Here is a 17,631-nt window from a genome sequence, read left to right as displayed (position 1 = left end):
TGTAATGGACACTGGGGTGGAGGAATATAAATATCAGGATTGGGGGGAAAATTATACAAGCAGGAAGAATATTACAAATTTTAAAGGTTAACATTACAGCTTTCCGATGGAATCTATAGTTTTGGTAAATTGCCAGACATTCCTATGAGAACCAATGCATTTTTACTATTCTTATAGTGGAGCAATGTCCAGAACAATTTGCATCCACTTGGCAAGGGAGGCAATATACATCTACCAGACTACCACAAAAATACTTACATAGTCCCACTTTCTATCACAAGATTATAGCAGAAAGTGGGCAAAAGGATGCTAAGAGGTGATAGAGAAAGTTAAACAGAAAATTGTAAACTTCCCTTCTCCCCAAAGTAAAAAACAGACTTGGGCCTTTTTGGATTCTGGAGGCAACATATTTCACATCTGGGGTAACATATGGGGTAGGTTGGACAATAAAAAAGTAGAAATATTGCAAAGTGACCTTTATAATGTATAAAGTTTTGTTAGATAGTATAAGGAAGTTGCACTCCAAGTAATTTTGCAAATGTGTCTTTTACCTCAAATACTAACATTGTGAACCACTGTACCTCTCTTGTATACCTCTCTTGTATATTTTATAGATTAAAACTTCCCTGCTTGCATTCTCTTACGATTGTGTGACAGAGCTTTGAAATGGAAGAAAATAGAAAAGAAGACCAGTAAAACTATATAGAGCAATTAACTTAAGTTTCTATCTCTCTTTCTTTTAGAAGCTTAGTATCCAGACATGGTCCGGAGAACCAATTTCACTGTGCCACATTTAAAATACTTCCAGCACTGTGACCTGATAGTGGGAATCCAATGGATACCAAATTTGTTTATGACTCTTTTGATTAATAGTGTGCTTATTTACAGATTAAATTCAACCCTGAATCATAACCGATGGAAGAAAGCATGCCAGAGCTCTGTGTTTGTCTGTTTCTGTTATGTGTTGTCTGTTTTAGCTTATGGGGTACCCCAACATTGCACATTGGCCATTTCCAGAGTTTATTCCACCCCTTCTATTAGTCCAAATGGTACCTTATCCCTTTCCAAAAAAGATTCCCCCACTTACAAGAAAGTATCTTATGAAAACCATGCTCACAATGATTTTATATTTTAGTTAGGGGTTATATTATAAGAGGATATTTGAAGAGAAAAAATTAGAAAGCTTTATACCTGGTAAAATGGTGTTCATTGGTATTTGATATTTTACCAGGTATAAACAGTGCAGTGCACATCTCTGACATAAGTTATTTTGGTATTACCATCAGTACGTGTTTATGGTCTCTCTTAAATGACATAATAATTATGTCCAGAACATAAAAAGGTATTTTCTGAATGTCCTACAGAATACCTTTAAGTGCATTAGTGTTGTTTCTCTTATCTCACACAAATACTACCGTACACACAAGTATTGTGTCAAATGTTATCACATTCTGTACGTGTGTATGGTCTCTCTTAAATGACATAATAATTATGCCCAGAACATAAAAAGGTGTATGTTCTGAATGTCCTACAGAATACCTTTAAGTGCATTAGTGTTGTTTCTCTTATCTCAAACAAATACTACCTTACACACCAGTATGGTGTCACATGTTATCACATTCTGTACATAAAGTGGTTTTTCTTTTTTTTTCTTCTCGTTTACCACTAGGGGTGTTTAATGTAACTAAAGCATTGAAGCTAAACAGTCATGATGAAATATTTTCCTTGGAAAATCACGCACTGGGAAATGTTATTCCATATAGACTTTCACCCTTTTGTGATAAAATTGGTCAGCTCTGCTCTCTTATTCTGATGATTTGGCTAACATGCTGGGTTAAGAGAAAATTTCACCAGATCAAGAAGATGATGACACGCAACCAGACATACAGTGCCGTGCCATGATGCTATTATGTGGCACTGACTTGGGAATAGAAGTGAGCCTATATCCTGCCACTTCACATTAGGGCTGGTCTCTGGGGGTGGTGCACGTGAATCTTACGTGAGTGAAGGCATGTGAGTTGCATAGCAAGCCTATTGAAACTGGAGCATAGCCAGACCCTAACCAAAGCTGCTAAGAAAAACAGGATACCAGATGACTGCAGTGATCGATGGTGAATATGAAGCTACCCTAAATGTATGTAAGCCATGAGTAAGAGCACAAATATAATATTAATAAGATTATTAATTTCCATGATTCCCTATACGTGATACTTTCAAGTAAAATGCCTAATTAGCAAGAAATATTAGGGAATGCAAGAATACCAGGTTTAGAACATAAGGAAATAATTTATGAAGGGAAAATTAATTTTCCCATTTTGCCTTTACCTAAATGTAGAATAAATACTATTGTTTCTAAAATACTGGCTGGCAAACAAGCATATTTTGGCTCCAGAGTAGCAGATGTATTTAGATGGGAAGGTGAATGGGTGCCAAATACTGTACATAATTATGAACTAACGCTACGATATGATCAGTTAATGTTACATGTCGTTAATGATATCACAAAGAATTAACTTTATCTTATTGATTTAAAACCACATCACATTCTGTACCCTTAGATAGAAAATGGTGTAATTTTGAAATGAAACAATGTGTCCTTTTACGGTGATGCCTTTGGCATTCGGACCCAATTAGGGTTTCCCACTTATCATGGGCAACAAATAGATGAACAAAATAAAACAAACGTGTCATTCTATAACAATTTGTGCCAATGGACCATTCCACCGCAAGGTTATACAAGGAATATCACATAAAAATGTTTTTGTTGCTAGCAGTACTGTTAAACTTGTGATTCATGTTATTCAAGCTCCCTTTTCAATATGTTTATATCAAATGTAAATATTAATTTTTCTTTTTGCCATTTATAAAGAAAGCCATGCAAAATATAGCAATCAGATCACATTAAAGCTACCACTACACCCCCTTGGTGGAATGCTTTTACTAGAGGGAGGGCTACGGCACAAAAGGTGTTTCTTCATTCCTTACTCTATATTTTTGTTTAATTATCCTTATGTTAACATTTCTTAATTGTGGGTTTACCTATTGTGAATACAAACGGACACTCTATTCCTTTATTTGGATGACTTTTTATTCGGAGGACTTCTTAATTGTGAGGTGCAGACTTGAGTATCCAGGGGTGGAATGTTATACCCAGGGGGTAAATGAACTCAGCATAATACGTGACATGTCTCCTCAAGTCTGCTTATCTGACCTCCTTGACCTAAGTGTTGCCTTGACATCACCAAAAGGACAGTAAAGACTGTTTATCTGACATCCTGACTTCCTTGTTTAGTGAAGCCAGATGGGAGGCCGGTTTCTGTTGCACCTCCTTGATGACATCAAAGGGACAGTAAAACCAGATGCTTTCTGCAACAAGTCAGCTTATATGACATCCTGACCTCCTTGATATCAAAAGGACAGTAAACTGATTTCACACCTCCTTGATCTGGGTGTTGCCAAGACAGCATCAAAGGGACAGTGACAAGTATCTGCTAGCTTGACCTTTTTGACCTAGGAGTTGCCCAAACAGCATCAAAGGGACAGTGAAACCAGTCTCATGGGAAAACGGGCTCTGCAAACACCTCCTGGGTAACATCAAAAGGACAGGGAAACCAAACAAGTATCTGCTATCTTGACCTCCTTGACCTAGGAGTTGTCAAAACAAATAACAAAGGACCAGTACCAGCTGTCTTACTAAGAGGCAAGCAGTTTTCCCAGCTTTTCACCCAATATAAAAGACGGGACTTGCCTCTAACCTTAGAACCCAAGACGTCTCCAGGAATACAGAATCCAAGACGCCTAAAAGGGACAGTCTCCTGTTTCTACTCGCCTATCTATTGAGGGGTTCCCAATTGTGAAGGTAGAGTGTTAGCCTGAGATACGGTGATGATATTTTATTCTTATATATATATATATGTATAATAAAGTGTGATTGTTTATGCTTTATATTGTCTGTGTGCTTTTCTGAGTGTCACTGATCATCCCATTTGACAGAATCTTCATTTGTCTCTGCCCTTGTCATAGAAACATAGAAAGATGACGGCAGAAAAGAGCTACAGCCCATCAAGTCTGCCCACTCTACTGACCCACCCCATTTAGTCAGAGTGCTAATGACCTAGTTCCTTAAATCGACCCTCGCAGGGATCCCACATGGATGTCCCATTTATGCTTAAAGTCGAGCACGCTGGTGGCCTCGATCACCTGCACTGGAAGTTTGTTCCAATGATCTACCACCCTTTCTGTGAAGAAATACTTCCTGGTGTCACCATTAAATTTCCCTCCTCTGAGTTTGAGTGGGTGCCCTCTTGTGACCGAGGGTCCTTTGGGAAAGATGTCGTCTTCCACCTCGACACGTCCTGTGACGTACTTAAACGTCTCAATCATGTCCCCCCTTTCCCTGCGTTCCTCTAGAGTGTAGAGCTGCAATTTGTTTAGTCTTTCTTCGTACGAGAGACCCTTAAGCCCGGAGATCATCCTAGTGGCCATCCGCTGAACCGACTCAACTCTAAGCACGTCTTTACGGTAATGTGTCCTCCAGAATTGCACACAGTATTCCAGATGAGGTCGTACCATGGTTCTGTACAGTGGCATTATGACTTCAGGTTTGCGGCTGACGAAGCTTCTATTGATACATCCCATCATTTGCCTTGCCTTGGATGAGGCTTTCTCCACTTGCTTGGCAGCCTTCATGTCTGCATTGATGATTACTCTCAAGTCCCGTTCTTCTGAAGTCCTAGCTAGCGTTTCTCCATTCAAGGTGTAAGTTTTGCACGGATTTCTTAGCGTTGAAGCCCAGCTGCCATGCCGAGGACCAATTTTCCAACGTGATCAGATCCTGCGTCATACTATCCTGCAGATTGCTTTCACTTACTACATTACATAGTTTGGCGTCATCGGCGAATAGTGTTACTTTACCCTGAAATCCTCAGGTCAAGTCCCTTATGAATATGTTAAAGAGGAAAGGACCCAGAACTGAGCCCTGTGGCACTCCACTAGTGACCTCCGATGTCTCAGACAGGGTGCCGTTGACCACCACCCTCTGAAGTCTTCCACTCAGCCAATCATTGACCCATGCAGTTAGTGTCTCACCTAACCCCATCGATTTCATCTTGTTTAATAGTCTACGGTGTGGGACAATGTCAAAAGCTTTACTGAAATCCAAGTACACTATGTCCAGAGACTCTCCCGAGTCTAGCTTTCCTGTTACCCAATCAAAGAAGCTGATAAGATTAGATTGGCATGACCTACCCTTAGTGAATCCATGTTGACAGGGATCCCTTAGATTCCCCTCGTCCAAAATCTCGTCTAATTTACCCTTAATTAGAGTTTCCATGAGTTTAAACACTATTGATGTGACAAGGTACAGGCATTTTTCTCCACCTCTGGCCAGGTTTACCCAGATGGATTCCCCAGTGTACTTGACATCTGTGATCCTGGTTGTCTTGATGTTTTCTTTGATGTAAAGTGCTACCCCTCCTCCTAACTTTCCCTCTTTGTCTTGGCGAAGCAGGTTGTATCCTGGTATAGTCATTGTATCCTGGTATAGTCATATCCCACCCATGAGAGTCTGTGAACCATGTTTCGGATATTGCTACTATGTCTAGGTCTGCATTTACTATTTCTGTTTCCAGTTCTAGAAATTTATTCCCTAGGCCAGGGGTGCCCACACTTTTTGGGCTTGCGAGCTACTTTTAAAATGACCAAGTCAAAATGATCTACCAACAATAACATTTTAAAAAAACACAACACACACTGTACGCATAGAAAATGTTAATTATCATTCCTATTCCAGGGTTTTCAAAGAGGTCAAAGCAGATGACTCTATGCACTATCACCTCAGTAACAACCATACAAAAATAGACAAATATACCCCCTCCCTTTTTACTAAACCACGATAGCAGTTTTTAGAGCGCAGGGAGCTCTCGACGCTCATAGGCTCCCTGTGCTAAAAAACTCTTATTGCGGCTTAGTAAAAGGGGACCTTAGTGTAAAATATAGACAGCAGATATAAATTCAGACACATTTTGATCACTAAATTTAAAATAAAATCATTTTTCCTACCTTGTCTGGTGATTTCATGAGTCTCTGGTTGCACTTTCTTCTTCTGACTGTGCATCCAATCTTTCTTCCCTTCTTTTAGCCTGTATGCTTCCTCTCCTCCAGACCTCGTTCCCTCCCCCAACTTTTCCTTCCTCTCTCCCTGCCCTTTCTTTCTCTCTGCCTCCCTTTCTTTTTTTTCCTGTTTCTCTTCTTTCCTTCTGTCTCCCTGCCTGTCCTTTTTCTTTCTTTCTCCCTGCCCTCCCCTAAGCCACTGCCACTCCATCGGGGACCAAGACCCAAACCGCCACCAATAACAGGCCCGAAAGCCGCCGCCGCCCCAAGCTCTCCCTGCTTCGGCCGACCAGCATTCCTCTCCCCGACGTCAATTCTGCCGTCGGGGAGAGGAAGGCTGATTGGCCCAAGATTGCAATTGACCTAATGGGGGAAATGCTGCCGGGTCCTGCCTTCGCGGAAACAGAAAGTAGGCAGGACCCGGCAGCAAGAAGAGCAAATGCTTCACTAACCGGTCTCCCGCCTTAGCCCATAGCGAACGCTTGCTTCAGGGCTCTCAACATGTGCGTGCCGGCTTCCCTTCTCCCCCCCCCCCCCCGGACATAACTTCCGGTTTCGGAGGGAAGAGAAGGGAAGCCGGCACGCACACGTTAGAGCCATGAGCATAAGTTCGCTACGGGTTGAAATCTCCAAGCCGGTTTTTTTTTTTAATGTTCAGCAGCGGTGGCAGCAGCAGATGACAGCTGGGTGGACCGCCCAGCTAAAAGGCCCTAGAGAGAACACTGGAGAGGAAGACTGATCGGCCCGGTAGGTCAGGACGGCAACACGAGTCTATCACGGAGCCCGGGATGGGCTCTGCGATCGACTCGCGTTGCCTTCCTGAGCTACTGGTTGATCGCAATCGACGTGTTGGGCACCCCTGCCCTAGGCTGTGTGCGTTAACATACATAGCTCTCCACTCTATGTTTACTAAACTCCTGTAGAGAATTGCCCATCTGAATTAAAGTGTCTCCTAGCGAATCTTTTGCAGTAAGGGTACTTACCTTGGACTTAGAAGCGGAGTTTTGGCTCACCACATCAGGATTGTTACTTACTGCTCCGGTATATAAGTGGGTACCCTCCCCCAACTTACCTAGTTTAAAGCCCCATGTTCACCTTTTTGCCCTTTCAATGTCTTTATCTCCCCCCCCCTTTTTCAGCATTACTTCTATGTCTCTATTTCACCTCCTTTTCATGTCCCCTCTGTATCTCTATCCTTATTCAGTAGGTCCTGCTTACCCTTTCTCTTATTATTGTCACTATCTCCATTTTCAGCTTTCTGCCCTTTTCTTGTAGCCAGAATTTTTCCACCCTCCCTCCACTCCGGCTCAGCCCGGTATGAAATATTACCTTTTGTTTCCCTCCCCTCTCACTTTCTCTCTCTCGTTCTCCTCCCTCACCCACGAGACCTGCATCTGGCCCTCTCCCTTCCAGCCACACACCCTGTCCTGCAGCCCTCTTCAGCAACTCTTCAGCAATGGTGATCAAGACAGGTTGCCGACATCGAGGCCTTCCCTCTGCAAGTCCCGCTTTTGTAGAAAAAGGAAGTTGAAACAAGCGGGATTTGCAGAGGGTAGGCCCCGATGTCAGAAGCTTGTGTTGATCGCTGCTGCTGAGTTGCCGAAGAGAGCCGCGGAGCAGGGGATGTTGCCAGATGCAAGTGAAAGGGAGAGGGCCAGATAGGAAGGCTGTAGAAGCTGTGGAGCATGACACAGACCCCAGCTAGGATGATTTCTTTTTCAGGCTGCTGCCACCGACACCGCCCCCCACCCCCCCACTGAAATGACAAAAAACAGACTAAACTGGATGCCCGGCGGCGTCCTCTTTTGACGAACGGGAGAGGAAGGCTGATCGGCCAGTAGATCGGGACGACAACACAAGTCATCACGGGATGGGCTCCGCGATCAACTCACATTGCCTTCCCGATCTACCGGTCGATTGCGATCGACATATTGGGTACCCCTGGTATAGAGGATTACTGCATAGGTCCTGGACCTGTTGGGCCGCCGCGTGAGAGGACTGCTGGGCATGATGGACCTCAGGTCTGACCCAATGGAGGCATTGCTTATGTTCTTATGACACGTTAGCATTTAGCATGTGTTAAAATGGCTAGCACGCCTTAGTAAAAGGACCTTTTAATTTTCCCCACCACCAAATTTCCCCATTCTGCCCCACCCGGCTACTTTTTCATGCCACCTGGCTGCAAAAAATTTCTGGGGAGAACACTGAGAGGGAAGTACAGCTACTTGTATTACAGCCAAAAGGTTTTGTCTCAGTCTCCACCTGCTGGTCATGGAGCTATTACCCATCAGTGAACTGTACCGGTCTGGAGAGGCACAAAAAATGGGATAAAGACATACAAGTTTAAAAAATTCTTAATGGACTGGACATGATACGAAAGGTAACTGGGTGAGGTAACATTGCTTAAAATAGACATGAGATGATGAAGGAAAAAACATTAGGAAAGGAGAAGTAATCTGAGTAGAGCGCTTGAGCTAGATCTCATATGCATCTTTAAAAAGAAAGGTTTTGAGATTAGACTTGAAATTATTAGAATTAATTTCCTGTCTCAGGGTTATTGGAACAGAATTCCATAATGTAGGCGCTACCACTGAGTAAATGGTTTTACGAGTTGTGTCATAAAATAACTGTCGAACGGAGGGAATTGAGAAGATATTGTTGTGTTGATCGAAGTGGTCTTGAAGTTTTGTATAGGATCAAAAGTCTATCAATAAACGAGAAAGAATGGTTCGTTTGGACTTTGAATGCGAGAAAGAGAATTTTAAATATAAGTCCGTGGGATATTGGCAACCAGTGAGCTTTTTTTTTTTTTTGAAGAGGAGTAACGTGGTAAAATTTTTTAGTATTAAAGATAATTTTTACTGCTGTACAAAAAACTTAGAGGTACATAATCAAAACGAAAATACGTCTAAAAACTCATCTAAATCATCACTTGGATGATCAAAAAGACAGGTCGTCCAAGTACCGATAATCAAACAGGGTTTTAGACATATCTAAACCAGCTTAGGCCTTTTGACTGCCTCTGTGTGCCCATTTTGGGAGGAGTAGATAGGGCGGGAAGTGAGCTGACCTAGACTTAGGGCTCCTTTTACTAAGCTGCGTTAGGGCATTAACATGCGGAATAGCCCACGCTAGATGCTAACGCCAGCATTGAGCTGGCGTTAGTTCTAGCTGCTTAGGGCGGGCTTAGCGCGCGCTAATCTGCTGCGTGCGCTAAAAACGCTAGCGCACCTTAGTAAAAAGAGCCCTTAGTCGTCCGGCAGCCATAATTGAAAAATTTAACAAGTTGCCTGTATGGAAATTATACATTTTGACTTAGACCAAGTCAAAACAGGTATAAGTTCCAGATCGGGCTTATGAGCTGATTGCGGCTGCAGCGATCAGTTCAGCAGCCCAGGCAACCCTCACACACACCCCGTTGCCGGCAGGAGGAATGCCCTCCTGCTCAAACCTGCAGCAATCCCCCATAACCTTCCCCAGGAGGAGGGATGCCCAGTCCCTCCTGCCAGACACCCTGACCCCCCCCCAAGGTAGGCTGCCTGATCCCCACCCCAGCCGGAACCACTCCCCCCTAGCCTAGCCTAACTGAAACCCTCCCCAGCCCACCCGAACCCCCCTTACCTTTTGTAATTGGCCGGCAGGCTCGCCTTCACCAAAATGGCGGGGATGCATCAGGGAGGGGTCCAAGGCCCTGATTGGCTCAGGCGCCTAAGAGGTGTCCAGCAGGAGGGACTGGGCATCCATCCCACCTGCTGGCAATGCTTGCCGGGGGGGTGGGGGGGGCTCGAGGGCATCCCTCCTGCCATGATCTTTGGGGGGGAGGTTTTCCATGATTCTCTAACTGGCACTTAAGACAGTCGCCGGTTAGAGAATCGTGGTTTTAGGCAAAGGACTGGTCCCTCTCTACGTCTAAAAGGTCTTCTTTTGGGCGTTTGGGACTTGTACAGGTAGGCCATTCTCGAAAAAAACAAAAACCCAAAACCCATATTTTGGATGTTTTTTTTAAGAATGGACATTTCCCTGCTGCCTACTTTGGGTACCTAGGGCTTTAGGCCAAAAAGGGACTTCAACTTTTTTTTTTATTATGCCCCTCTTAAATTGTGAGCTCATTAGGGACCCAGAAAAAGTGCCCAAATGCAATCTGTAAACTGCTTTGACAATATCACAAAGACAGTACATAAATGATCTAACAAATAAAAATAAATAACAAATAAGTGTTGGGTTTATTGATACATATGTTTTAATGAAATGCACCTGAATCAATGGTCAAATGTTTAAAACATAAATACACAGAAAATAATACAGTCTGAACCAGAACCCATCAACTCATCACATTGTCCTAAAACCTATGATCCCCAACTCCCTTAGCTGTTTGAATCTAAAAGGTCTTCCCTCCCCCTCCGAATTCTAGTCCTTCTATAGGGCTTGCCTTTAAGTTCCAGTCCCTGCATAAGGCTCTGTAATGGTGTCCACAACCACAAGCCAAAATTAACTGAGACTGGATCACATTACAAGTCACATGATTAAAAAAAGAAATTACATCCATTTTCTTAATAAGGAGTTAACTATCTTAGGGCTTAAGATAAACAGTAGGGATGAATATTAAGACTGAAGGCTTAGGAACAATGTAGACTTACCAGTCCAGGGCAGCTCAGGTTCACAGATACACTGCTCCGGCGACATCTGTTTCCACATGACTGAAAGAGCAATGAGGAATCACTGTAGTGAGAGAAAACACATTCTTGTCAAAGAACATTGGAATCAACTGGCCTAAGTCTCCCCCTCCAGAACATCAGAATTACCATGGTGGGTCAAAGTAAAGGTCCATCAAATCCAAGATCCTGTTTGCATTGGAGGCCAAACCAAGTTATGAATACCTAGAAGGATTCCCTAAAGTAGAGATATTCCACATATATTGGCATTAAGAAGACTAAGGCAATGTAATGTAATGTAATGATCACACTGCTTAAAACTTAAGTGGTTTACAGAGAGGACATAGATAATCATGTAAACACACAATCATACATATGGCCTGTTTATTCATGCAAATTTTCTCACACATATTTACCAGCCTTTTTAAAGAAGTTTCCAGCACTAAGGCAAATTTAAAAAGGGGCACCAACAGACAATTATTAGGAGCGGGGGGGGGGGGGGGGGGGGGAGGACTAGCTGTAGCAACTCTTCTCCCTGGATAGCTGATTTATTCAGCCACACATATGGTGTTGTCATTCTGACGGTGCCCAATCCCGGCTAGCTCCAAGCGCAGAAAACTCTAGAAGACCTTTCTGTGCATGCACCAGGCTTCCTACCTACTGTACCTCCTATAAATAGTTACCCAGCCCTTCCATGCTCAGTTTTTTTGCTTTCCATGATGCAGTCCACAATCCCGATAAACTAGTTCCTTTCAGTCAGCGATATCTATATATTTTATTCAACACTAGTCTTTAAGCCCGTTACATTAATGGGTGCTAGAATAGATGTGTGTGTCTTTTCTTTCTCTCTCCTTGGCCGCTGACTGTCTTTCTTTCTGTCTCTCTCTTTCCTCAGCTGTCCACCACCACCCCTTGCCTGCTCCCCCTGTCCAGCAGAAGCCCTTCTCCCTTCCTTTAACCTCCCCTGTGTCCAGCAGAACCCCTTCCCTGCTTCCCCTGTCAAGCAGCAGCCCATCTTCCTTTGTTTTATCTCTCCCCTGTCCAGCAGCACTTCTTCCCTGCTTCCTAAAAACTGCTGTTCCTACCCTTCCTCAATCCCGGCTTCCTGGTCTCTTCTGGACAACTAGAGAAAGCACTAGAAAACATGTGTCATATTCGGTTCAAGCACATAAAATAGCAGCCAGTATAGACAGGCACTGGCATGTGCTGCAATTGCATGATGTTTTTCAAGAACAGCCTTGCATCGCTTACACAAGAGGAAAAAACTTCCTTTGCGAAGGAAGCCTGTGAAGGAGCCCAGGCAGCCCAGCAGCAAATCTAACCCAACTTCTAACTTCTAACCTCAATAACTTCTAACCTAATAAAAAAAAAAAAAAAAATTTCTATTCTCCTCTAATCACTCTTTCTCTCTCTCTACTTTTTCAGATAACTGCACGTCAGGCACCGCTCCCAAATCACCGACGCTACAGGAATGGAGGCTACAGGAACCCAGGGGAGCTACCCAGTTTTCTGCATCGAGTGCCATATGTATGACTACCTCCCCTCCGGGAGGCAGGTATACATTTGCAATCGATGTCAGGAACTGGATAGCCTGAAGAAGGAGGTCGGGAGACTGCAGGTTCGAGTACAAGAACTGGAGGGACTGTGCACCCTGGAAGAACAGTGTTGGACAACCGTGGACACCGTCAGAGAGAGCCACATCGCAGAACAAGTTAGGGAGCTCGAGAAATTCATTGAGGAGGCCTGCAAGATGGTAGAGGCACAAGACCACCAACACACCAGGAGGGAACCGGCAGTTGGACAACAGGAATCACCAGACACCATGGAACTAGGACCTTGCGGAGGACCTGGGCAGACAGAGGAGGAGGAGATCCATCAGAGCCAGGAGAAAGGACTAGCGAACTGCGCAGATGACACAGACCTGAGACCAGGGGCGGAGACACAGCAGAGCCCAGAGGACGGACAAACGGACTACACACATGACACAGATCTGAGACCAGAGAGACAGTTGAAGAAGGGGAGATCGGCTATCGTGGTCGGGGACTCAATCCTGAGAGGAGTAGACAGTCATATAGCCGGAGGGAGAGAGGACAGACTGGTAACATGTCTCCCGGGGGCAAGAACAAAAGACATCATCAGCAATATCGAGAGGATCCTGGAGGGAGCCGAGACGGAGGAGACAGCAGTAGTGATCCACATCGGAACCAACGACATCAGCAGGAGAAACTTCAACAGGACTACACTAACTGACCAGTTCAGGACCCTGGGGAGGAAACTGAGACTAAGGACAAGGAAGATAGCCTTCTCAGAGATCCTGCCAGTACCGAGAGCGGACACAAAGAGACAGAGCGAACTACAATCAATTAACTTTTGGCTGAGGAGATGGTGCGAGGAGGAGGGCTTCCACTTTGTTAGGAACTGGACTACCTTCTTGGGGAAGAACAAGCTCTACAGAAAAGATGGACTGCACCTTAGCACAGCTGGGACGAGGATGCTGGCACGCAACGTCCAGAACGTCATAGACTTGGCTTTAAACTGAGAAGGGGAAAGCCGATAGTCGACCTGACCTCGACACATCGGACATCAGTACCTGACAAAGGTACTGAACTGGGACAGTGTAAAAGAGGACTCGGGTCTGAGGGTGTATGGGATGAAAAAGGACCTAAAGACGCATTGCAGGGATCAAGGGCACAAATGGACCAGGTAAGCGGCACCAACACAGAACAACAGGAAACAGAGGGGCAAAGTCATTGTGAAAAAGAGCCCAGGACTGAGTGGGAATTAGGAGAGCAGGAGGCGCAGGGGAAACAGGCAGAGGACGTCACACACACACAACAGGAGGAGGACGAAGCTCAGGAGCTGGCAAACCATGAGGGAAACTACAGGAATACCAAAGCACAAGGGAAACAAAAAGAGAGGACTAAAAACTGGGTCTTAAACTGCCTATACACAAATGCTAGGAGCCTGAGGGCCAAAATGGGAGAACTGGAAATCACAGCCAGCAATAAGGACCTAGACATAATTGGAGTCACAGAAACGTGGTGGACCGAGGACAATCAATGGGATGTGGCCATACCAGGGTACAAACTATACAGGAAAGACAGGACACATAAAAAGGGTGGAGGAATAGCGCTGTACATAAAAGACTCCATACCATCAGCCAGGACGGAAACAACAGTACGGGCGGATGGCCTGGAATCACTATGGGTTAAGCTACAGGGAGGAGCAGGAGCAGACATTAAACTGGGTCTGTACTACCGCCCACCTGGACAACCGGAAGAAATCGACCAGGAGATGGAGGCTGAACTGAAGCAGGTATGCAGAAGCGGAAATGTGGTGGTGATGGGGGACTTCAACCATCCTGGGATAGACTGGAGTATTGGGCACTCAAACTGCGCAAAAGAGACAAAATTCATAGAAGTCACGAGGGACTGTTTCATGGAGCAGCTGGTCACGGAACCAACAAGGGGCGATGCCACTCTTGACCTAATCTTCAACGGACTAGGGGGGACAGCAAAGGAGGTGGCGGTATTACCCCCACTAGGTAACAGCGATCACAACATGATCCAGTGCAGGCTTGAAATTGGATCATCAAAGGGGAAAAGAACCACAACGACGGCACTCAACTTCAAAAAAGGAAATTATGATGCCATGAGAAAAATGGTGGGAAAGAAGCTCAAAGGCAACATAGGGAAGAAGGAATCCGTAGAAAAAGCCTGGACCTTATTCAAGGAGACTGTGCACGAAGCACAAAGCATATGCATCCCCAAGTTTAGAAAAGGGTGCAAAAAAAATAGAACAAAAAACCAAATGTGGATAACAAGTGCAGTGAAGAAGGCGATAAGCGACAAGAAAGCATCGTTCAGAAAATGGAAAAAAGATCAAACAGAGGAGAACCAAAAAGGGCACAAAGAACACCAGAAAGAGTGTCACCGAGTGATTAGAAAAGCAAAAAGAGAATACGAAGAGAGACTGGCAAAGGAAGCAACAAACTTCAAGTCGTTCTTCAGATACGTCAAGGGGAAGCAACCGGCGAGAGAAGAAGTGGGACCATTGGACGATGGAGACAGAAAGGGAGTTGTAAAAGAAGAGAAAGAGATAGCTGACAGGTTAAATGAGTTCTTCACATCAGTCTTCACGATGGAGAATATAACCACCATACCAGAACCCGAGGAGATCGTAATAGGAGAACAAGACGATAAGCTGGTCGATTTAGAGGTAAGCCAAGAAGATGTACTCAAGCAGATTGACAGACTAAAGAGCGACAAATCGCCGGGTCCAGATGGCATTCACCCAAGGGTACTCAAGGAACTAAGAGACGTAATAGCGGAGCCACTTCGACAGATATGCAACCTATCCTTAAAAACCGGAGAGATCCCGGAGGATTGGAAAATAGCAAATGTCACGCCCATCTTCAAGAAGGGCGCAAGGGGGGACCCAGGAAACTACAGGCCGGTGAGCCTGACCTCAGTCCCGGGAAAGATGATGGAGGCACTGATTAAAGACAGCATCTGTGAACACATCGAAAAAAATGGGCAGCTAAAACCGAGTCAACATGGCTTCTGTAAGGGTAGGTCATGCCTCACAAACTTATTGTACTTCTTTGAGGGAGTGAACAGCCAGGTGGATAAAGGGGAATCTATAGACATCATTTACCTTGACTTCCAAAAAGCCTTCGACAAGGTGCCACACGAGAGACTGCTTAAAAAGATATGGAACCACGGGGTACAAGGGGAGGTCCACCGATGGATCAAAAACTGGCTGGCAAACAGGAAGCAGAGGGTTGGCGTAAAGGGCCACTACTCAGACTGGAAAGGGGTCACGAGCGGAGTTCCGCAAGGGTCGGTGCTGGGACCGCTCTTGTTCAATATCTACATAAATGATCTAGAGGCGGGAACTAAGTGTGAAGTCATTAAATTTGCAGATGACACCAAACTATACAGCAGGGCTCAAACCAAGGAAGACTGCGAGGATCTCCAAAAGGATCTAACGCAGCTGGAAAAGTGGGCCGAAAAGTGGCAGATGAGCTTCAACGTGGGGAAATGCAAGGTCATGCATGTGGGGAAAAAGAACCCGATGTTCACATACAAAATGGGGGGAACACCACTAGGGGTTAGTAACCTGGAGAGAGACCTGGGAGTGATGGTAGATGCAACACTGAAGGCATCGGCGCAATGCGCCACAGCCTCTAGGAAAGCAAACAGAATGCTGGGTATCATTAAGAAGGGTATTACGACCAGGACGAAGGAAGTCATCATGCCGCTGTATCGTGCAATGGTACGGCCGCATCTGGAGTACTGTGTCCAGTACTGGTCGCCGTACCTCAAGAAAGACATGGCGGTACTTGAGGGAGTACAAAGAAGAGCAACCAAACTGATAAAGGGAATGGAAAATCTCCCATATACCGACAGATTGAAGCAGTTGGGACTTTTCTCCCTGGAGAAGCGAAGACTTAGAGGAGACATGATAGAAACCTTCAAGATCCTGAAGGGCATAGAAAAAATAGACAGGGGCAGATTTTTCAAATTAAGGGGCGCCACAAGTACAAGGGGGCACTCGGAGAAATTGAAAGGGGACAGGTTTAGAACAAACGCTAGGAAGTTCTTTTTCACTCAGAGAGTGGTGGATACATGGAACGCGCTTCCAGAGGCTGTTGTAGACAAGAAAACATTAAATGGTTTCAAAGAAGGTTTGGATAGATTCCTAGAAGAAAAAGGGATTGGGGGGTATAGATAGGTATAGACCATTGCTCAGGCAATGGGCCTGATGGGCCGCCGCGGGTGCGGACCGCTGAGCAGGATGGACCTATGGTCTGCCTCAGCGGAGGCAACTTCTTATGTTCTTATGTTCTTAACAAGAGCAAACTTTCCAAATCGGTCATCTGAGGAAGAATCAACTAGAGAGGGCCACAAAGCTTGTGATCATTGTTTTATCTTGTAGCCAAACTGTAGTAGGCAATAAATAGATTCATTACATTACTGATTTCTATTCCGCCTCAACCTTGCAGTTCTGGGCAGATTACAAAAGAGACAACTGGACATTTCCAGGATAATTACAGAGAGAATTCTGGTCATTTCCAGGAGAAGTTACAAGAATAATGGAGCTGTATATTTCAAGAGCTACAAGATGCTGTACAAATAGGAAATAGTGCAGATCCAGTATATATCCCTTAACCCAGGGGTAGAGAACTCCGGTCCTCGAGAGCCGTATTCCAGTCGGGTTTTCAGGATTTCCCCAATGAATATGCATTGAAAGCAGTGCATGCAAATAGATCTCATGCAGGTTCATTGGGGAAATCCTGAAAACCCGACTGGAATACGGCTCTCGAGGACTGGAGTTCCCTACCCCTGCCTTAACCAAACATGTTTACATCTTGAGGAATAACACCTCCTGTGACTCCACATATATGGTGTATGTAATTCAGTGTGAATGTGGACTCCTGTATGTAGGGAGTATAACTAGAGCCATAAGAACACGAATTAATGAGCACCGGAGCTGCCTTAAAGCACAGTTACTTACCGTAACAGGTGTTATCCAGGGACAGCAGGCAGATATTCTTGACTGATGGGTGACGGCACCGACGGAGCCCCGGTACGGACAATTTTAGAGTGATTGCACTCTAAGAACTTGGAAAGTTCTAGCAGGCCGCACTGCGCACGCGCGAGTGCCTTCCCGCCCGACGGAGGCGCGCGGTCCCCAGTTAGGATAAGCCAGCTAAGAAGCCAACCCGGGGAGGTGGGTGGGACGCAAGAATATCTGCCTGCTGTCCCTGGATAACACCTGTTACGGTAAGTAACTGTGCTTTATCCCAGGACAAGCAGGCAGCATATTCTTGACTGATGGGTGACCTCCAAGCTAACAAAAAGAG

The 17,631-nt window shown here is 45.0% G+C and overlaps 1 protein-coding gene across 3 annotated transcripts in view; it reads right to left on the bottom strand.

Moving 5' to 3' along the window:
• The window catches only part of LOC117350242 (protein FAM122A-like), a 131,742-nt gene that overhangs the window by 99,837 nt on the left and 14,274 nt on the right, over positions 1 to 17,631 (bottom strand). For 2 of the 3 annotated variants that reach the window (XM_033924398.1, XM_033924396.1), the window contains exon 2: positions 10,749 to 10,830. In XM_033924398.1, the coding sequence (XP_033780289.1) occupies positions 10,749 to 10,830 (82 nt within the window). The remainder of the gene's footprint in view (positions 1 to 10,748; positions 10,831 to 17,631) is intronic. The other variant, XM_033924397.1, reaches the window with a different exon arrangement.

Source organism: Geotrypetes seraphini, chromosome 16 (assembly GCF_902459505.1).
Source record: "Geotrypetes seraphini chromosome 16, aGeoSer1.1, whole genome shotgun sequence".
Classification (NCBI taxonomy): Eukaryota; Metazoa; Chordata; class Amphibia; order Gymnophiona; family Dermophiidae; genus Geotrypetes; species Geotrypetes seraphini.
This window is presented reverse-complemented; position numbering and strand designations above follow the sequence as displayed.